General features: G+C 31.7%; 1 protein-coding gene across 6 annotated transcripts in view; it reads right to left on the bottom strand.

Annotated features, from left to right (window-relative positions):
* The window catches only part of LOC116771390 (atypical protein kinase C), a 109601-nt gene that overhangs the window by 10112 nt on the left and 74920 nt on the right, over nucleotides 1–24569 (bottom strand). The window contains exon 1 of one of the 6 annotated variants that reach the window (XM_061523136.1): nucleotides 7686–8180. The exons of 3 other annotated variants lie outside the window; for them this stretch is intronic. In XM_061523136.1, coding sequence (XP_061379120.1) covers nucleotides 7686–7779 — 94 coding nt within the window. In that variant the 5' untranslated portion in view covers nucleotides 7780–8180. Of the gene's footprint in view, nucleotides 1–6172; nucleotides 6500–6986; nucleotides 7349–7685; nucleotides 8181–24569 lie in introns of those variants that run through there. 2 more of the 6 variants (XM_061523135.1, XM_061523134.1) reach the window with 2 other exon arrangements.

The following is a 24569-nucleotide window of genomic DNA, read 5'->3' as shown; positions in this document are numbered from 1 at the left end:
ATATAAAAAAGCTTTCAATTAAATAATATAATGGGATATTAAATTGTATTCATTACTTATGATATAAATGAGATTGTATTTGACGCTCTTTATTCCGTGAATTGTTTGTGAGATACGTCCCAGGACGAGACGAATACACAAAGAATAACATGAAACTCGCCCTCACCGGCTCACTAACTGACAGCCTCTTGTTCACTCAGAACTTCTCTCATTTGTTCATAAAGAATATATTTCTCGGATGAATCCATCAACGAATGAACAAAGGGATATTTGATTATTTTTATGTTTAATTTAATTTTTCATTTATTATTTTCCGTCGTCTTTAAATAATCGTTATAGTTAGATACGATCGTCAACAACAGCATATAATTTAAATGGACGTCTTATCAATGTATTATTTGTGTTTAAAGCACTTTTATATGAGGGAGGAATAGAAGAAATGTATTATATATATACATGACTATTTCTATTTTACAATAATTGAAGTGTTGATTATTTTATATGAAGCATGAAAATATTTACTATCGAAATATATTACACATACGAAAAGCATTTTCATAGTTATTTTAATATTATTCATCATCATCGTCATCATCATCAGCCTCTCGGAGCCCACTGCTGAGCAAAGGCCTCTTCTCACATTGAGAAGGTTAGAGCATTAATGACCACGCTTGCTCAAGACGGGTTGGCGATTTCGATCTTATAATTTGAAATTATAAGACCAGGTTTCCTCACGATGTTTTCCTTCACCGTCTGTCAGTGGTGTCTAAATACTCTGAGAAAGTCCATATGTCTGGGAAAAAATCACATTGGTACTTGTCAGGTTTCGAACCCACGCCCTCGCGTATAAGAGGCGGGACTTTAACCTCTAGGCCACCACGTATTTTTTTTTCAATTAAATATTTTCAACAAAACAAATACAGTAAATCTCTAGAATTTACAAGTGCTTTATCATACAGAGACATGACGTTGAATTACATTATATAATAATTAATTAATAAAAACTCTATTAATTTGTATTTAGTGTTTCTAAATCAAAAATATGCAGCGACTTCTGTCGTATCGCGAGTAAAATGCGTCACCTAAGTCGCCTAAACACGGAATATTTCTATTTTCACACACAATATATAATGCAGTTGTCCTGAAACTATCGATTCTGACTCCGCAGCTTAATGTACTGTGAAATGTGACTAATGCTAGTTTTATTTATAACTTTGTTTGTATTACCACGACCTTAATATGAAAATGGACTTTTTCGAATTTTATTGAATTGACATTTGTAAAAGGTTATTTTTCAATAATTAAATGTAATTAGTATATAATATGGATGGTTAGGAGTTTAAAACTAATCGTGTTGTATATCATCACCATCATTATCATCAGCTTATCGGAGCCCACTGCTGAGCAAAGGCCACTTCTCACATGCTGAAGGTTAGAGTATTAATCACGACGCTTGCTCAAGACGGGTTGGCGATTGCAATTTTATAATTTGAAATTATAAGACCATGTTTTCTCCACGATGTTTGCCACCCGCATGGTGAATCAATGGAATGCTGGGAAGTTTCGTCTCCCTTTGTTATAGAATTTTTTTAAAGACCACATAAATAAATTATACACTAACAGCTTCCTTGCAAATTTATCATCGTTTGCAAGCGACGCATTAACAAATAAATAATTTAAATTAAGCCGATTTCAATCGGAATACATTGTACGATTAATTTCCATATAGAAGTAAATAGACAGTAAAGAAAATTTACTAGCGAACACACAGCGCTGAATTAAAGCGGCTCTCGTAAGAAAATAACCTTAGGACTTTCAACATAAATCCAAATGAGAATAAAAAACATTAAAGTACAAATATATATATATATATATGCATATGCATATGCATATGCATACAATGTCATTCTTACTGTTTATTATTAATGTTCATATTATTTAATAATATATTTCAGTGTTATAGTCGCTATGGAATACAAATAAGAGGAGAAACTAAAGTATAACATGATATAATGTTTATATGATGGACATAAATTTAACAATTAATGATACTATATATATAATTAATAAAAGGAGCATGTAAATACAATACTTTAGATGTTAGACTGGTGATGTATTAATCGCATATTAGCGACAAATACAACACTAGTCTAACATTGATCGTCGATAAACAAACCGTTTCCCATCCCTAATGTGTGTAAGCTCTAGTTATGCGCTGTCACATATATTATGATTTGCTGTGATTTATGTATTATATGTCATTATTGTGTACTGGATTGTTTGTTAATGTTTAATTCAATTAAACACAAACGACGTATTATAGTAATGAGATAACTTTGTTTCCTTCTTTAATTAATTGAATAAAATAAATTTTATTGAGTGAATTTTTTATAGCACATATTTTTTGTTACTCTCCAGTATTTTTGTTTGTACTATATAAATTAATATCAATAAAGAAATCAATAATTTGATTAAAAAAATATAATTTAAGTAAATAAAATTATTGGATAAAAACAAAACTAAATAAATAAATTCAATACAATTTGATATAAAAGTAACGATGCATCGTTCAATTTACATGCATGCAAACTTGTTCATAATGAACGCGTAGATGGCGTGTAGCGATACCGTAGCAAGCTCGTAGCCCGTAGCACATTATGTAGCCGCCTAGGACGCTAAGATACATTAACTCGGAATTACTTATGTATGGCGTAGTTGATTCGATTCTATGCTCACACTGTAATCAAGTCCAGCATGTATTGTAGTGTATTGTTGTATATTGTTATGTATTGTTATGTAATGTTGTGAATTGTAGTTAAATATTTTAGTACTAAAATAAATAATAAGAAACGTTGGAAGAAAGATATTTAAATCGATCTAATACAAAAATTACATATATATATATATATATATATATATATTACATATATATATATATATATATATATATATGTGTCCTTGGTCGACATGTGTTACATACGGACACTATTTATGCATATATTTATACATATATCTTGTTTTTGTGATAAATATTCAACCGAGCTTATTCTCGGTAATTCAATAAGTTATATAACCAGTTCCCCACTTTACTTCATTATAAGTAATTAAATAATAACAGAATATTTATTTCATTATATTTTACGAATACGAAAGTCTCTTGAATATTTTATTTATTAATAAAAAAATATATACAAGAGTATTTATGTAAAAATGAACACGAATGAGTTTAATTTGTATCTAATGTATAGAAATCTTGTGCCGCTTTGTTTGTTTTCTAAATCTCCCGAAACGACTGAACCGATTTATATGAAACTTTTTTTATAAACCGAGTAGATCTGAGAATCGAAGAACATCTTATTTTGATTCTCCTTAATAACGGTAATCAAACATTAAATGTACTTTTTATTGGCATTTTTTTTACAATGTTTTAACATTGAAAAATTAAAGTTTTCAACTTTATAAAACCATTTCGTATTATTCAATAGCGAATTTTATATCTTCTTCTAATCATACATATATAATTATTGCGGAACATTAAATTTTAATAAAAACAATGTATTTAAAGCATTATCTAACATATTACCAAAAACTGCTATACACTAAACACGTGCGAAGCCGGGAGCATCGCCAGTTATGATATGTTATCGCAATTTACATTCGATTACAAAGCGTTGATTAGGACTCAATTAAATTTTGCATTTCAATGTATTTAATTCATAACAAATTAATTAATTCATTCATTGATCTGTATTTTAATATCAATTAAAATTGATAGAGCCTTTTAGGAGTATGGCTGAAATATTTAGTATATATATTTATATATACATCATCATCAGCCTATCTGTGCCCACTGCTGAGCAAAGGCCTCTTCGCACATGGAGAAGGTTAGGGCATTAATCACCACGCTCGCTGAAGGCGGATTGGCGATTTAAAACTTATAACTCCAAGTTTCCTCACGATGTTATCTTTCACCGTTTGTCAGTGGTGTCTAAATACTCTTAGAAAGTACATATGACTCGGAAAAAAACACATTGGCACTTGCCAGGTTTCGAACCCGCGCCCTCATGCATGAGAGGTGGGCCTTTAACCTCCAGGCCACCACGACTTATATATACAGTATATAGCATATATATATGTATGTGTTCCTTTCATTTACTGACATGAAATTAACAGACTATTTATTTTTTCAAACGTGTTAAACGAGATTCATCTATTCCGTCCTTCAAGTACTATTGAAATAAACAACGAGGACATTTATCTTCGAGACCAAAGTTTGATAATTTTCATTGTTATTAATTGACAGTAATTAATAAGAAGAAAAACGATTTTTTTTATTTAACAAAGAGATTTTTTTTGGCGTCGTGACATTAATTGTGAGTATTACAACATTTATCATGATTAGGACTTTTATTCTATAATACAAAGCGTCATTAAAATGGCGAATGGTTCAAATTAACCCTATTTATAGAAAAAGCGGTTAAAACATTTTCTGTGGGTAGTTTTTAAAAAGCTTTTAAATTCTGGCAAGGCACGTGCCTGCGGTAGGTTTGATAAGTATAAGTTGATAGCCCAGTCTCTATTACAGAACGGCTGACGGACCCCGTCGGCCGCTGTCCTGTGTAATACGTGGCAGGCAGCCAAACGCAACACTAATATACCACTGCTCTAAACACAGCGTAACGCTTAACTTTTACTCTATGACATATTACTACGAATATAAAAATAGTTTTTTAACTTTTCTAAACTATATTTCTTTTATTTTTACATATATTTATTACAAGGTTCGTACGTTTAAAAAAATCATAAAAAAATTATCAGAAACTTTATCAAAACTAACCGATTGTAATAATTGTCAGTTGTTCGTCAGTTGTTCAGGCAGATGGAACAGCTTTAATATCGTTTAACGTTCATGAAGAGGGTATAATTCTAAAGTAACTTAATTATATTTGAGTTAATTATTATCACGTCAATCCATGGTCCGCATTAAGAGCGAGTCACAGTCCTTACTCGGTTCCCTGGCCGGAGTGACTTCTGATGCGACAGGAGGTCTATTTAGTTTTTATTAAAGAACAATATAACAAAGTTAATATTGATAAAATTTATCTACAATGACGTTAGAAAAAAACTATATTTTATTAAGCTCGTATCATACATTTTTTAAATTGTTTAATTTATTTAAATTAAAAATTGAACTTTGAAAAATTTGGGATGAAAAAAATTTTGTCATTTTAATGCAAGTGTCAATGAAAACCCATTTTCGGGCCATGAAAAACAAATAATAATTCACAAATAAGTTGTTATTATTTTAAGAGATTTATATTTCTTTCGCCATAAAAAAATTTAAATTAACCGCACAGAAAACAGTTTCTTACTGTTTCCGATATTCGAAATGATTTTATTATTTAGTGAGTAAGTACAGTTGGTATTTGTAAACAAAAGCCTTATCGCTTATATTTTTTTTAATAAAACATTCATATAAAATAATTTAAAACATTTATTTATTTTGAACGAAAGACTATTTAAAACTATATTTTTGTCCAACTAGATGGTGCTCTCGAATAAAAACAGCAACATATTATAACGAAGCTGAAAACAAAACAAAACTCGATATAACAAAAACAAAGTACACTTTGTTTCGTACAAACAAAAGCAGTGTTTCCACAAAATTTTAAACCGCAGAGTTAACCTTCGACCGGCCGGTTCGTTAACGCGAACCACTTCACATCATTTACTATTTTAAAATTAACTGGAAACTTCAATTAAAGCTTCGTTATGTTGATTTCGAAATTCGTTTACGCAATCAGTACACTTAGACCAATGTTGTTTTGTTACGATTTTATTAAGAGCCTTCATGTACACATGTACACAACACACTTATATAATAACGCGCTCACAATGAAATCTGTCCGCACGTAACATTATTATATAGTCGAATTATTTATGTATGAAACGTTGCCAGAACGGATTGAATAATTGGAGAGTGAAAAGATGGGAACATGAAATATTCAATATTTAACAAACTATCTCTATAACATGCTCGTTTATTAAAAGTTTCAATAGATTTTTTTTTGTGATATGAAAATCATTTAGCCATTTTCGGCGTTCCGTTCCTTTTTAGTTAAGTCTATGAATATGAAATTGTATTTATATACAGAGAAATGAATTATATTACGTCTCCTGGCATATGTGGGAGCTGCGATGACGACGTCTAACGCCGGATAAGGTTGGGACAGTAGGTGGTGGACGGTGGCCAATGTACCACACGCGCCGACCACGCAACACGCAGTCTGCCAGACGCACTCACGAAGACAGTCCGCTGTCTGCCCCAAGGACACGGGCGGTAATCTCATTACGACGCACTAATCTATCACACACACGTATCCATCGTACACACCAACACTAATTATTACCATGGATATATCGATACTAGGGGACACTATCATCGAATATTTCTCCCTAAACTTAGGGCACTCACGTCTCACACGATTATAAAACTCATACTGTAAGATAAGATTATTCGATCCAATGGAATCGATTCGTCGCGTGATTCAAATATATCGATAAGATAAACATTGCTCGAGGAGTGATATCTCATCTGAGACGGCATTGAATGCGGTGTTCCGTGTCGCTTTGGGTATCACAAGAACACATACAGTCATTGATAACGAGGGCAGCAAATAATTATAACTTGTGTACATCAGAACAAACAGATTGCTGGCTAAACTCTATAAAATAAAAGTAGGAGAATAAAATATCAATTGTATCCGAATTTCAGAAGGGCATAGATTATATAACTAAATCGTTTACGGTTCACAAATGAGTATTGTCTATGATATAGGTGACTGTCAAATTGATTGCTTATCACCACACGATAATACTTTACAATCTATTCGCACGTAAATTTTCAATCGCAATAAAAATATCCAAATGCCGTGTAATTGATTATGTTAACAATAGTGTATAATGATAATTAAATAAATACAAACATTCATCGTGTCTGTCCAAGTCTAATGGTGACATTAGATCACCGGGTACGGAGGGAAACGGGTGGTTGGCGGCTACATACAAGAACTCAGTCCAAAAACCTCTCATTTTAAACAAGGAACCACAACAGCGATAACACACATTTTCTCACATCACTACACGTATTGAATCGCTATGAAAAACTACATTTAAATTTCATATTCAATAAAAATCATCCGAGAGTCGGTTACCAAATATTTATTCGGCGCGTCCGACCGGCGGCCGTTAACAAATAAACACAAATTAAATATAACCAAGCGATTTAATAACGGGCCGTTGTTTTGTTTCAAACAGCGGTTTGGTGCAGTTGAAACAAATATTAGTTTTGGAGTTTGGGCCGATGCGAGCGGGGCACGACTGTTGGCTCTTATCAGTTGTGTTTGATATATGAGATAAGACTCGCCTACAACAATTAGGTAGGACATCTGATAATGTTTTGCTTTCACGGGAAAAAATACAGATACTATATATAGTCACATGTTTGATGTCGTTTCTATAGCTTTAAGTGGGTCAAGTTCTTTATTCTAATTAAAATATTATTGTGAAAAATATTAGTTCTCTTTCTAAAGAATACATTGTTCTGTTTGCTGTATATAAATTTTAAACATATGTTAATCATGTTTTAGAAATAATCAGCATGAGATTTAAAAATTTTAACTCACATAATATTTTGTTCCGTTTCCTCCTAGACCGCTTCTGGTCACAGAGTAGCGCCAGCAGTTCAAGAATACAATCATCTCCTTTAGTTTTAATCATGATTTGTTTACACTACGGCACTCGAGATATATTTATCAAACACACATATTAAAACGTATGAAATCCAGCTATCCAGTCGTCACAAACAGACGAATGCTTTCCCATGTTACAAATACGTAAGATTTTTACAGATATATATTGTGTGAAGCGTGATCTGACGCTGTGATTTAATTAATTTCAACCATTACACGGATCACACGGCTTAATGTGAACGAAAATGCGAACTGAACGGCTTCAAGCGGTTTATACAACAATTAATAAACAAATATCGTATCAACGTTGAATTATAATATCATAAAAATGTTACAAGCACATGATAAATACGATCCAGACGTACGTTATGAGCTTGTGATGTCAGATTGTTTACAGAATACCGATCAATCTATCTTCGGACACTTCGTCTAACACACGGCGGTTGTTGGAACGCGAATAAGTCGCAAACATATCGATCGGGAGCATGTGCTATCTGACCCAGTTGATGATATCTCAAGGACGGACGAGGGAGACGCTCTTCATTAGAGATTACGACGAATTAGGACCTCTTTTTAGGATAAAAAACATGCCTAAAAATTTGTTGTTCTCTTAATACGCTACGATAATTCCATTTAATGCACATACACAAGTATTTGTAAGTAAAATAAAAAAAAAAAATCATTTAAATGAAACTAGGATTTTTCGGATAAACTACGCGTGATTTATTTTTGTAAAAAACTACATACTCCCGACGTGATCACGGGCAGACGAGATGTTTATCCGAAAAATACTAGTTTCATTTAAATGAATAAAACTCGCGAAAATCTTAGATCTCAATTTTTTTTTTCAGCTAATAGTGCCGTATAAAAATTTTATAAGCTAACAATGTATTATGAAAATAAATAACACATCAAACAGCTCTATCATTCTATGTTTATTCAGTCACACTCGTATTTTGTTTTAAAAATTTTCCAATATCCCATTGTTTTTAAATTAACGTTTTATCAGTATCACTTTTTGCGCAAAACATAATAAAATATACATTATTATTAAGATGAAAAAATATATAAAAAATGAATGTATATTTGGTTAAGAGATTCACGACACAAGAAACCAAAACGAACGTCATCGTCGGAGCATATTCTGTAAACAGATAATATTTATATATGTATTAGATAAGAATAATAGATATTTCGCTGACCTAATAAAGGAAACCTTGAATTTTATAACAATTTAGATATGAAGACGGTATAGTCACAGTCGTGTCAACGTGAGAATACTCTATTCATGGAAAATCATTTCTAAAATATAATTCGGGACTTTGGATTGAAATATGTAAGGGTTTTAAGTTCAATGGCCAAAAATTAACGCATTAAATATTAATTAAAATTTTCATTTTTCAAAACGAAAAATTAAAGTCTTGTTCATTCAAAACATACCCAGAGAGGGCTTTGGTAGTATATCTAGAGATTGTGACGATTGAGTTAAAAAATTCAAGAGTTGCCGAATTTTGAAGGGCTTTTATAATGCATATGTAAATAGGCTCCGTTTTAGAAAATACACTCATAAACCTACAGTCACACGTCAAACGTATTTAAGTTTTATATATAGATATACAATGTACCGAATCTGCTTTAAAATTATGCTTGAAATATAAATGAGCGCTCTATTTTAATACAATAATTGTAAAAAAAAAATTATGTTAGGACGGAAGTTATGAAGTTTTAATAAAATCAATATTGGATTCAGGCTCCCGCTGGATGATTCCAGAATTAAATGATTTTAATCGACGAAACCAAGTAGTACTCGCGGAACATTTAAATATAATTTTTTAATAAGCATTTCGAAAGCACTATCAATATTGCATACGATGCTTTCGACTGACGCGGATCCTGATCTGCGAGTGTTTACGAGATCAATGGGGCAGTTAAATTACTTTCATCTTCTCATATAATTATTTTTTATACTTGAATGAAATGAATTAATAAAAATCGGCGATTATTACTGATTATAACAAGTTAACAGAAAAATATAAAATACTTTATTAAATTGCATTGACATATTTCGATGTACATACTAATGGTTAGCTGGTTCTGCAAAATTGTTATATTAATTATAATCGTTATGATTATTATATATAATTCTTTATGATTGTAAAATAATAAAACAAACTAGCGAAAATGCATTAGACCACGAAGACAATTTTAAAATGCATGTATGTACATGTGGGAAAACACACCTGCATGTGTATATTTTGGAAAGAGAGGCCGTTGTAGACGGTATTAGTTTCAGATTTCAGTCAGCCTACGAATAGGGTGACGTAAATCGTGTTAAATTTAACGCCACCCAACGCAAGCGTGTCTTTTCACCGCCAAGAGAAGACCGTTCACTTTGACTCCAACTTTTCAGAAGACATCCTTGGAAAGCTCAGCACATTCAGTTATTAAGTATTGAGGTATATTCAAATCTCACCTTGGCAACTCATAGAGTCCAAAGCTATGGCATCTGTAGAAAAACTCGTCATTCTCTATACAAAGCACAGGTCTGGTTGAGCGTGGAATATTTTGTCATATCTGGACAAGTGTTGCAAATATTGCTTTATTGCTCTGGACTCTATGGAGAGACATGCAAAAATTATTACCGATGACCCCAACTTGGTTAAAATCAATCTAGTCAAGTTTGAGCACAGCTGAAAAGTAACCAGCCTCAAGGTATTGTTTAAGATACATTATAAAGAATGTGCTCAGGAATTGCGCACTTTAAGTCCTGCATTCTCTCCTTCTCAATCTCAACCCTTTCCTTGTAGACCTTCCTCGCATCTGGACTAAGCGGACTTCCTCTTTTCTCATGATTAATATATTAATTTTCGGTATATAATAAATTTCGAGCATCTCCTGACAATATCATTAGACCAAAAACTGTTGTTCGATGTTAATTTGTTATCAGCATTGCATTCATGTCTCTGTCATAATATTGCCAGTATTGGTAGAATTTTCGAATTGTATGTATGTATTTTATTATTATTCACAAATGAATTTTAATACCTGAGATACAATAATGTGATATCTGTTCTGTTCTGTGGTACGTTTACGGAAATGTATTGTTCCGAAATGTTTTGTTCCGTTTATTAATATCGATTTTTTATTTGAAAAAAATATGTTAACACAATAGAGCAGTTAAGTTTCAAGCTTCTCCGATGACCGTAAAGACTAACCCGAGCATGAGGGGTTCCCATAACCAGTGTAAGGTCAAATGAACCGTATTATAGTAGGAGAGTTGATCCTATTTGAAACCTTCTAGTACAACTAGATACTAAAGTTAATGTAATGATAACATAAATCCGTGGAACGAAACGCATTTCAGTACGCTATCTATAATTCGTACTAATTATTAATTACATATATTCATGTAAAATTATATAGAATAATTAGTACTTAATATAATTTTTATTTGAATGTATACATTTTATACGATAAATATTTAATCGGTTTGAAACTGTAAGTGATAAATGATTAATTGGTAGCAGTGACAATGAATTCAATCAAGGAATAACTTAACATGGTCGAAAATATAATAAATTCAAACCACGGTGAAAAGTTATATCAACTAACATTATATGAGTGTAGTAATTCTTTATCTACTCGTTTTATTCTTTAAATTCACTATTATTTCGAACAACAATTCTATAAAAGTATATATTAAAATAACATAAGTAGTAAATATTTAAATATACATAGTTAATTATTCAACATAATATAATAATAAACGAACCTTTCATAAAGAGGCGAATCTTAACCAAAGTACGAGATCCAATAAACTATTAATCCGGGAATAACAAAAGCCTTTTCCAGAAGGCTGCTTTGGTCCCTTGACAGACTGTAAAAGCGTCTTTAAAAAGCTGTGCATCAGAATCGAGATATGCTCTATTTGACTCCAGTCACAAGCATTTTATACCCTTTGGCGTATTTTGAAAACATTAGCTAATGAATAGCTCGTGATAGCCATTAGGTTCGTGCTGTTTCAGGGTGGTGTATGACGAAGTTAAATAGACGTAACTTTGTTATTAATTTTTATTATGCCTATAATATTAACTTAAATACCATCGGAGTATATTAAGGGCGTAATCTATATTTTTTCTGATTAAGACTCGGATTATTTGTTAGATTTTTAATTTTTATTGTCCAATCAATAGATTAGGCGTCTGATGAAATTTTGTATAAATCTTCAAAAAAAAAGCTTCCTGCGAACAGATGGTTCGGGCTCGTGAAGTCAGATATTTTCAATAAATATCAACTACCCACCAGATGCAGCAACTGTTTGATCTCCTCATTGTTGGTTAAGTTGCATATAGAATATAATTTATACTATATAAATAACGTGTTAATTATAATGACTGTGAAAAAATATATAAACAAATATATTGCAATGTACATCTGAGACGTGTGAAATCACTCGGAGCCATACCGTTATTTGTTTCCTCATTATATATTTGTTCAATTCACTCGCGTTTCATCGTGGGCCTTGTTGTTAGAGAGTTTTATTTATTTTTTGGATAACCTTATTTAGCTTTTTATGAGAATTTAATGCTATTATCGTTTTGTTTTACAAGTTCATTAATTACTTGTAGTGATGATAACGTAACTATGAATTTAAAGTTCAGAAAAATCTAAATTACTGTTGTTGGAAGACAACCTTGAAAAAAATATTCCTGTATTTTTTTGTTTTTCGACTTCTTAACTTTTTCCTATATGAGTGAAATATTAAACTTATCACACATAACATCATATACATACAAACAAGTTTGATTTGATAAGAAGCTATTAAGTTGCATAACTGATAGGACAAAGGTTACTGAGTTTTACGTATTTGCAGGCCTTATAACTCCAGGTATTTGGAGTAAAATGGATGTATTAGCTATTCCTGAGCTTGATCGGAGATGGAATAGCAAAACTCGCTATGGGAAAGACGAGCTCTTTATTTGATAATCAACTCACGTATACTGTTGCGGTAAATTTGGTGACTATTAAGTATAACATTTAATTTAGCAAAAAGCCTTATAAGATTACTGAAATAACTTTCCTTCGGTATGATATTCTCAAACTGTGTCTGATTTTAAATCGAATGGAAAACCGAAAAAGAAAATTGATCTCTTGATATCACAAACACTGGTCTTTCAACTGATAAATGAATCTATTTTAAAATATTTCAAGGGAGTTCTTTAAATATATATATATACAGTACATTTTATATTACAAGTAAGTCTTTTATTCCAGTGTTGTCTTAATTCTTGTTGAATCTATTAAATAAATATATTAGCAAAGAGGAAAACGAGTTAATCCAATCTCTTCAGACAGAAGCCGAGGACGGTTAAATAAGAATTTACCGTCATCTGTTTGTAGTGGAGTGAACGGAGCTGAGAATAAAACATTAACTTGCTTCAGAATGTTTAAAAAAAATTAGAATTTTAAAAATAACCAAACAACTAACGCAAATAGACGCGGACGGTTACAGAACTTCCTAATTTAATGCAACCGATATTACTTTAGTTTTGCATATTATATGCATTGTGAAAGTTAATTAATTTATAATAATTACACAAATTTTATATATATATATTTATAGTTTAGTTAAAGTAAACATTTAATGTAATGATATTCCGCAAACACAAGACCTTTATCATTCGAGAGTACGTTGGCCGCTAAATATGTTTAACAATTAATTATATAATAAATCAATAAAGCATGTGTTGCGATCTCAATTTCTCGTAAAATATTTGAACCTTATTAACCCTTAACTTGAAGATACAAAATAACCTCTTACGTATAGAATAATATATTTTAACAGATTATCTAATACATATATATATGTGTGTAGGTAAACTTTTCTTTTACCATTCACTATGAAATAAATATTTTTTAAAAGCGATACTAATGAGGTTAAGTTAAAGAGCCATATGTCTGTGTCTTTTTCCTTTGCAGCTCTCTTCTCTTTGACAATTATAATGAGATCCTTTAAGCTCCGCACTTGACATTTCTTCTTTAAATAAGTTTTTTTTTTCATTTGAATGTTAAGCTTTACTTTCCAGTTACTCTCGTGTTCAGGGTGCGACTCAAAATATCAATTGAAGGAAAAAGATATTAGAAATCACTTACCCTAATGTAAATCATTCCACATATATATATATATGTTTTTTTTTTTTCAAATGTCACGTTTCGTAGGCAACAAATCACGTAATATACATAATAATCTGTAAGATTTTTTCAAGAGTAAACTTTATTACGACTATATTTTACGATAGTGATTTGAGTTATAATTGTAAATTTTTTAAGACATTTTGGTTACTTTCCAGCATCCGTGAGACCAGGGAGAGATGAGATGAAATCATCTTTGTCATAAAATGAGGAATAAAATACGGGCGCCCATATACGAAAAATATTATTATCCAATAAGTAGTTATTTACAGTTTATTGCCAATGATAGCTAAGTTAAATCCAATTATATTAAAAAATTAGTGCTATTGTGTTACGGTTAAATTAAATGAAAAAAAAACACGCTTTTTATATTACTTTAAATATCTACGTGATCCCTTCGTTTCAGTTCCTTTAATGCAACCGTGATTACGGGCAGACGAGACAGTGCCATTTGACACTGTATCCGGAAAACTTAGTTTCATTTAAATATACACACGAAAATGTTAGATATCATTAAATGAAACGAATATAGATGTTATCTTTGTCGTACATTCGAATACATCAGGTAGCTGGGATTGTGAAATGTAACTGAGGATACTTAACAACATCTGGAGCAGTGACGACGCATCTGGTTCTAACAAAGCTAAAGCAGTGATTTGCGTTCTACAACTGAAATAACAAAGACTTAAGTAGGCTTTGTACGAAGCGACGTCCTAAAAAGGTACTATTACATAATAAAGAATACGTAATAAAATTTTACGTAGATATTGAAAATCACAGAGTTTCTTAGAATTCAATCAAAATCAACTAATACTAAACATTTGTTTAAATCCTGATACAATACAAATCTTGCTGCAGAAGGACACTTCTCTGACTAGCGATGCTTAAAACAGCATGCAAGTGGATTAAAACGAAGGAAACTAGAAGTTAAGCATACTTGATAAATAATAACATATTTATTACTTCAAAATAACGGTTCATCTTGAAGGGTTGGAGTATTAAAGTAACCGATTAATATTGGAAGTATAGTTAAATAAAACTATCCTCATAAATCTACATCGCTCGGTTATCGTGTGTACATATAAATTGGCTAAACAATAACTAGTTGAAGTTCCTAAGGCTCTGTCACGTGAAGTTTGAGATGGAAAGTAGATGATGTCTATCTATCTTATGAACGTTAAGAGCCCCGCAGAGTCCAGCAACACTTAAGTGTGATGCAATGTTGAGAATTACGACAATATGTTTAAAAATATGTCATAGTCCCTGCGTTATTATAAATATGTTAGATACTTAAGAGATTCAGAAATAAAAAATATAATTCATATGTATAAATAAGATTACCAAAACCAGCAAAAATAATATATATATATATTTGCGAAATACCTACTTATTTTCGATACGATCATGTTTACAACTTAGACATACATACATGATGTCTGTGATGGTACAAACATGAAAATCGTCAAAAGTTACAAGATAAAAAAAATATGAATATAATCTAATTCATCGATACCGTCCGTGTGTGTGTGTGTGTGTGTTGAACATAGCGAAGTCGGCTTTTAATGGATCACTTGAGACGAGTTCAGCCCGTTTGGGCGTGCGTGACCGCTTCGCTGCGGGCTAAGATTAGTATCGCGCAACACACAGAATAATGAATAGATACATCTATGATTTGGATGCCTCTAAGACAATTAATTTGCTTTATATTTGTGTGCGTGTCGGTTTGTGTTGGATGATTGAAATCATTAATCAATTCTATATTCTATTATTGTGTGTGTAAATACGTTTAGGAAATAATAGTTTTTACAATAATACCCATGAATGTACGAGTTTTTAGAATTTTATCATCGTTTACTTGAAGGGTTTACTTTATCGTGTACTTTAAACTTAAATTAGCATAATAAATAACACTTATTAATATTTAAACATTATTTATTCCTTATTCTCAACAGATAATGGTGATGTTTAAGAAAAAATATATTATTATTAAAATCAATGCAAAAGTTTGATTCCCAGATTTGTTATTCGATCAACGGCTGGACGTTTCTGAACGAAACTCTTCAAATGAATAGATGACTTTCAGGATCGGAGTTTTTATCAAAGAAAAAGGTTACGGCTCTTATGGGATACATTTGTTTGTTGATCTGTACTTTCGGTTCTGGGATGAATTTTCTGATATGTAAGCGTGTAGTAAGTTCGAGTTACGTAATATTTGGGAGGCGATCGGCGTCATATTTCCTTGTGATGGATGACTCCACACTTACGTGTTATTACACCCAAGATATTCTATTTTTACATAAATGTAACTTTGAGTCAAAATATTTTTTTTTTTAATTTCAACAACATTTTATATATAAAGATTTTAAATTATAAGACAAAATCTATTCTAACATAATTAATAAATCAGTGGGGAAATAATTCGTTTTTTTTTTAAGTACATAGAGAACGGTGTTTCAGTTGTCTGTTACGTCTAATTTAGAATAATGAACTGTTAAGTAAAAACAAATAATAATATTAATCACATCATATTTAAAATATAACATACATATGTTATTGTTTAATGGATTGAGTAACGCTATTTAACACGTACATGAAGGGCAGGTCTAAGTGCCGTGCGATCTTCTGTATTAAAACAGCGGTGCCCGGTTCATTTGCATTAATAGGGTTCGAGGGATCACTGATCGCTTGTACATAAATAACCCACTCAGTTTATCGATACAGAGACCCCCCAAATTGTTTTCGTGTCGCCACGTCATTGTGTCAATTAACAGAGTAAAATGGGACACGGTATTGTCCGACGTTGCCAGCAAATGAGGACCATATACGTATATACATATAAAGTGATCAAAATTCTAATACATTTTGTGAATAAAATATTGTTTCCTATTAAATTATTAGGTATTGGTACCAGATCAGATTGCGTTATACCTCTTATTTCTCTACTTCATAGTTCCTTCATTTCTTAATGTCTGAAATTATTCAGTTTATTATAAAAGTGTGACTGTTATTTATATTAAGATATTTAAGTTTGATTCTTTTAAATATTGTTAACAGTTTTGATGTCGTTAGATTACATTTAATTAAAACCGCCTGACAGTTCATACCGTTAGATAAGTAATACCAATGTTTAGGAAATAGGGATGCCGCAATAAAAGCAAAGCCGGGGACTAAACTAATATGACCAAGTAGATATTGTCATATGGATATCAAGCAAATTCGATTTCTGACCGTATCATCTACGTAAATATACGCCAAAACGTGTAACAATAGCATCAGGCTATACCTGAATGTCACACTCGGTTTTAACTTGCAGTTAGGAGGAATAACCCTTGTTACTACACAGAGCTCAACTTTTTAGTTTACCTACATGAATAAACTTTTTAGAAAAATACTATGCTAGGAAATATTCACTTTCTTAATTTTCCATTACGATGCGTCGAATGTACTCTCCACTGAATTTATTCTGGATACTTCTATGTAAGCTAAGATATACAGACATATGTATGCCACAGTGAAGTCATTATAAGCCGGTAATAAAAATGTTCTGTGGATATTTTTTATCAAAGTTTTTTTATATATATTACGAATTCAACTAGATCTCAGCACAACCTTCGCGAGCTGTCATTCTTGTTTTTTCTTCCCCGTCGACTGTATGCAATGCCTCGAAGGCACTCATGTAATTTTAGACATTTTATTCCGACACGGCAAAGGCGTTTCAGTGGTAGAGCACTGAAAAAATACGGTTTCATTTAAGTCTTGTGTATATAACGAATGGAAAATTATGTTGCACTAGCTTTTGCATAGGGGTATACACGTGTTAATGTCGTTCCAAAAGTTTTCGATTGTCAGCGGACATATCTAGGACGTTTGTCTGTTTACGGAATGATTTCAAACGAGAATATAAGATTAACGTAAAAGTTTTTCCATTCGTTTCAATAATTTGAAAGGAACCCTCATAATTTCAAAGCTTTCCGAAGCTGTGAGAGATTTTTTCACTTGCTGTATTATATGTTCCACCATAAAATATAATGAATATAAAACACATGTGACGTGAACTTTTAATACGAAGGTAACACTGCATTCGCGTGACATCTGTTACGGACGACCGACAAAAGTAAATTAAAACTACACTTATAATGTTTTAATATATTTTAAGTTTAATATCGTATGTTTTAAATTATGTTATGAGCTCTTACCAGGAAACAGAATTCCACTTGTAATAAGTAATCTTTTGAAAATTGATCTCAACATATTTTTCGTTGCATAATAGTGCAAACACAACTAATCATGTTAACAAAATGAAATGCACTTCAGAGCTGGTATACTAAGGCAGCGAATCGGACTTGCTAACTAAGAACGTATTTCCATAAAAATGCATTCAGTATTATTGTAATACTGAGCGGCTGAGCGCTGAGCTTGGTTCCTTTGAACAGTCTGTTTATTTCGTGAGAATCGTACAATTTTATATTTAATTAAATTTTAAGAATTAAATGTACATGATGTATAGAAATCTATGAAAAGATTCCCATACAAATTATCTTCAATGTATATTTGAGAAGTAATGATTGTTAACATCTTAGAGCCGCTGGCACGACTTTTTTCTGTTTACAATACAAATAATATAATGTTTCATAAAAATCTCGCATAACTAGATTACAGTTATAATTTTAACGATGCCGCAAAGTTGAATTTAGCGCTGTTAAAATTGTTTTGCCACTCGTAAAACGAGCGTCAAAATGTCTACTACTCGCAAATAGTCCAAGGACCGTGAGCATTGTTAAGACTGGACAAAAAAATGTTACGACCAATGTGGATGTTATAAAACGTTGGGGTTTTAAATTTTAAATTTTGTATAAATTATTTAAGGTAACAGTAATGTTAGAGCATTAGTATCATCGGTCCACTTTGTAAACGACTGTTTAACATTTTAACATAGAGCGGTCTCTGAGACCGGTCATAGCAATTTATATCCTCATTAAACTCTACCGCACCTGTGTTGTGTAATTATCGCGGATAATTTGTTATTAAAACCATTTATTGTAGGACATTTATCCAGTTTACTTTCGAAATAGTGTATCTGAAATATATTTTATAAAGGAAACTGCAAAAATGTTTGTTTAAGAGGCGTAGGTACTTATATTTTTATGATTTAAAATTAAAAAATTGTTTGCATTAAAGTTAAACGCGGACTTACTTGGTCGTATCTTGTAAACACATTATTGAGGAATAATCTTGTTAATGCAGAACGCTACTCAACATTGTCGCTTAAACTTTTCCATTAGAGTTCAATGTTGCTTCATGTTAACCATAAAGATCTGTATTTATAAGATCAAGTCGCGTATTAAATTTCGAGAATTATTCTCGTGCATGATGGCCTGAGAGCCGAGAGTACGCAGCAGTTTCTAATTAAGTTTGCATACTGCTTTTAAAATTAAAATTCCTGAAAGCATTTCGCCGTGCACTTTGATATTAAAAAATGAAAAACATGTCTTACTTGTGATGAAAATTTCACGTTTAGAACGCCCTTCGAGTAACGAATGGACGAGATGCTCTCGCCCTTAATCGATTTAATATAATATTCTACCTCTCATGCTTCCATTAGAGACATGTAAGGACGCTTAAACCAATAATTTCCGTATAAAGCAAACATTATAGGTATAAATCTACATAAAAAAAAATATATTAGTAAATATATTTATATGTTTATGCATATGTAGTTGATATTCTTATGTTAATAACTTCTGAAAAAGTATATATACAGATATATATAATAAATGTTGCTTATGTACTATTCGGTGTATAAAATGGTTCAAAGGTTTTCTGGATATGTCTCTTGCATGTGATTTAAGCCGCTGGACCCCCTTCAACACAGGTCATATTTCACAGCTGATCCTCTTAAAATAGAGACAACGTTATTTTTCAAACTTCACAAGACAGCTCTCGTTTATATATTTTTACTGTCATGATACAAGTTGCTATATATTTACATATATTTTAAGGAGCGTATCCATTACATTTTGATGCAGGAAGTAGAGTTCTTATATGTTATTTATATCTCACATCTAGTAAAGGTAATTTATAACCCAAACACAGCTCTGGCGTTTTAACATTTCCCCCCATAAATATATTCAACGTTTCCAAATATCTGGAGTGCGTAACCCTTCATTTCTAGCACCGTCAGTTGTGATTGATGGCTAAGCTCCCCACTATTGACGAAATCAATCATAGTTAGTTCGAAGGTAGAGACGTCTGAAGTTCGCCATACTTATATTAAGTTAAACAAAAAAAAACATTACATACACCAATAGATTCAACATGACGAACGTCAAAAAAGACGCACGTCAAATTGTCGTCGATATACAAGACGTATGACGGTATTGAACGATTATTTTAAGTCTCCGTAGGCATATAACATTTACGATGGTGCATATTTAAAAGGTGACGTCATTATGCATGCGTGGTTCGGATCACTGGGGATTGCGATTTATTTATGTTTATCGAAAAATAACTCATTATTTCCCCAGCGAAGTACGCTTCGTATATAGTATTGAGCCCGTGGGGAAAGAGCATATCGTTGAGTCATATTTTATTAAACATTATATATTCTTTCCATTATCGTATAAATAATATATTTTGTTAAAGGTTTTAGTAATATTTGTTTGAACAACTTTAGTTCCAACTATATAATTCATAGACGATTGAAACAGCTATACCTACTTAGTTTAATTGGTGCGAAGTGAAGCCACATTATAGAGTTGTGGTAACTTTCTTGGATGTATTATGAAAGGAGGTTGAATTCAAAGTTAACACAAAAACTACAAATAAAATTTATTAAAATAAAAGTTATATTTTTTTGTCATCATATTTGTTTTAAAAATCTCTTCGTTATACACAGTTTTAATGATTAATGATTTTCGACTATTTTGCACTCGAAGGCCATTCTCGTTCTGCCGTTGAAAGTTTAAAAAGGCCACAGATCTACGATATTGCGAGCCGGACAAAAAAAAAATATGAAGCAATTAAGCAAATGGAATATTGAAATATTCGTTACGGTTGTTAATATTTTTTGCTCTCGCCGTATATGTATTTAGCCGCGAGAATTAAATATTACATTTCGCTGTTATTCACATACAAATTACCTTTAATTAAACGATTGAGGTGTTTTTAATGTGAATAAAAATATATAGACTTTGTATTTATGCGCTGTGGAGGGGGTTTTAAATATTTTTTTGCACTTCCTGTGTTAGAACTAACGCGTCTTTTAAACCGTGCATCATCGCTATATAAGGATAAAATTCTGTGAACGATTTATATATAACTCAACAATATTGCAGTGCTACCAATCTCGGAATGTTACTACGAAATAATAATTATCTCAACTTTACATGTTTATTGATACGTTTACTTTAAATTTAAATATATGACTTACTGACAGTAATATTCGTTCAAAGAAAATCAAGATACTTTTAGTTAGAATTTGTAAAAAAATCTATACTTATTAGATATCGCTGACAAAAAATCCGCACAGCTTTTAATATTATCCCCAAGGGACAGATGATGAGTGAAAACAAAGTGTACATAAAACGTACCTTAATGCTAATGGTGTCCTTTTAGTACGGACACGGGCCTCAGCATGTATAATTGTTTAATTTATTCGTTAAATTACCGGAATTTATTGAAACGAGACGCTTCCTAAAAGATACTAGACATACATTTTTATATACGAATATCCTTAAAATTTTTAGCATTGAGGTTGAAAAATATTAAACAACACAATATTTGCAATGCCCATGTTATGTAAGCTGCATGAATATTTCGCGTGCTGTTTTCAGTCAATAATGTCCGACCTATCCAGTGCTACTCGCATGACTGCATTTCAATACGAACACTTACAACAGAAAACCTTATCCAGTTTCGTGACTAACAAACCGCTGCGTCACCAATTCAACTTTGTAACCTGGCTTGGAAGCTCTAATAAGATCGTGGTATATGTTAAGAGTATACAATGTATGTGTATGTATTACATTGCATCACATGTACTAGAGATATCGTTCAATTAAAGCCCCCGTACCATTACCAGCTACGAAATCGGACTAATCGGATAAACTTATTTGCGACCATTAGTTGCATCGATCAGCGAATTATAAGAGCATCGGATGCAGAAACACCGTAATGAATCAAAGTCTTAGGGCTGCGCCTTCATCATGTTCACCCATACCGGTTTTTTTTTTATTTTACTATCCAGATGAAATTGGATTTCACTCGCTGATAGAATTATGGTCCACCAGCGCTCAGTGAGTTGACGTTAACGAAGCGAGGGTGTTAAGAAATTGCTCTTTTATACGACGCAATTTAGCTTTACGACTAAATATACTGTCAGTGAACAAGAATTTTGTGGTCGGTTTTAAAGTGAACTTTTACGGAATACATTTATATATTATTGTGGAATAAATTTGTTTTACGTTTAGATTAACGTGTTACGGATTTTATTTGGCCGTATTGTCGAGGCTGAAAGAGTTGTATGTAATCAAGACATGTAGTTGTTTTATTTCGTTGAAATATATAAACTTTAAGCTTGTATCAAAGGCGGCGAGCATTGATACAATTTGAAACATGAACCACGACTTACAGTACACAGCTCTCAACGAACTAATTGAAAATACGTGTTTATATACGAAATTTACACTAAAATATAGACGCATATAACGTTTCAAATCTTATTACCTCATGTAACGGACTAAATAAGTTTATTGAAAAAATATATAACAAAAATACATATTTTCTTACATATAAAATTATATACGATGCAATGCGTGTATAGAAAGACGAACTTATTAAATAATTAATAAAAAAAAAAAGTAGAAACACAGCTAAAATGTCACAAAATTATGCGACATTTTAGTAAAAAAAAAAGGACAGAGCAGCGAAAAATACGAAAAAGAATATAAATTAAAAATCAAAATTAATATTTTTATGTTGCTTAAATGCAAAAAACATGATGGCACGAATACAGGAAGAAATATTAATGGCAGAATTAATATCTGGCAGTTATATTTTTTATCCGGGCGGGTCGCGACTGTTTTACGATACAGATATTACGATTTCTGCTTCCATCTGCGACACACCAGTCGTAAAGTTGCCGCTCTAAATGTTTTATACTCTATGCTGAATTTTTCTGTGACTCACAATAAATACGCTGCATGCCAAAATCATGACGTATAAGTGTAAACTTTTTAGATATTTTTTTAAATTATTTTGCTATCGTTACTTTTTCTTTCAATAAAATATTATCACTGATACCGTGTCATTAGTACACAGTTATTTTGTTCACTTCGATATTAATATTTAGACCAATATATGATTAAAAATTCCAACGAATCTACTAAACAAGATAGTTTGAACCATAGTTACATCTGTAATAAATCTTAAGATTCCATTATCTTTTAATAGTTATATTTATATTATAAGAATAAAATAAATCATAAGTTTAGTGAAGAAATCTTTTGCTGCAATACACTGCAATACATTTACATAGACACGAGATGCTGGCGCACACAGAACGCTAACCGCGTAACAATGTTTAGCCTGGCTTAGTCTGTGCCTCGAGTTATCTCGGCTACGGAAACTTTGTTTAAATATATGTGAGAATTCCTGTTGAAATAATTCAAATTGCTAATGTAGTCTTTATTCATTGGTATAATAAATAATGTTAATGTTATAAATATTTTTATTATTCAATATATAAAACAAGTTCAAAAAATGAAGTTGATGATTAAATCAGATGCTATAGTAAAAATTAAGATAGACTTTTCTAGTGAACGTATTAATAAAACAAAATGGTTCTAAACGTTGCCAAAACTGGACCAAACATCAGACGTAATCGGTAAAGGTTAATTTACAACTGCAATGCCGTCCCTCCGTATATTTAAACCGAGGTCGGTGTATAGCTGGCAATGTATTGCGCACTGCGGAATATTGTCACCATAGTTGCTGTGCTTTGCTCGTGGTGAAGCATCCGACGCCCTAATTCGCATGTTTGATCCCGCTATAGAGGAGGATGCGGTTTCAAACAAGTCAAACGCATTTATTGGTCGACGTGAATGTGAATCTTGTTCATGATTACGGTTTGCGTTGGTTTAAAACACTTTACGTACATCAGTAACATATCAGCAAACAAAACAAGAAAAATCTATTCGTAATAACCTGTAAAACTCAATAGCTAATCAGGGAATATTTGAATATCCAAATCACAATAACCAAAAAGACGATTCGGCGACGGTCAATTATTCTTTAAAAAAACATTCTGTATTTTAATATTTACCATCAGAAGGGCACTCGTCTCGAGAAGCTGAGACGGCGATTGAGTAGCTCTTCATTTGCGATGCCTTTGTACGGCCATCGAGCTTCACTTGATTCCCTTAATAACAACCATTTTATGAATTTTTAATAAGTACCAATTCAGTGGTAATTTATTAAAAATTGAGAGGAGCTTAATCAATTGAATAATATTACTTAGAAAATCATTTAATTCGTATATATTTTTAACATGTTATGTGAGTCAACGTAACAAAAGTCTAAGGTCACATATTAACGCTGGATTGAGTATGAACAAGTTGGTCTAACTGG

The sequence above is a fragment of the Danaus plexippus genome, chromosome 17, assembly GCF_018135715.1.
Source record: "Danaus plexippus chromosome 17, MEX_DaPlex, whole genome shotgun sequence".
NCBI classification, from domain to species: Eukaryota; Metazoa; Arthropoda; class Insecta; order Lepidoptera; family Nymphalidae; genus Danaus; species Danaus plexippus.
The sequence above is the reverse complement of the archived record's forward strand: the minus strand, read 5'-3'. Positions and strand labels throughout refer to the sequence as shown.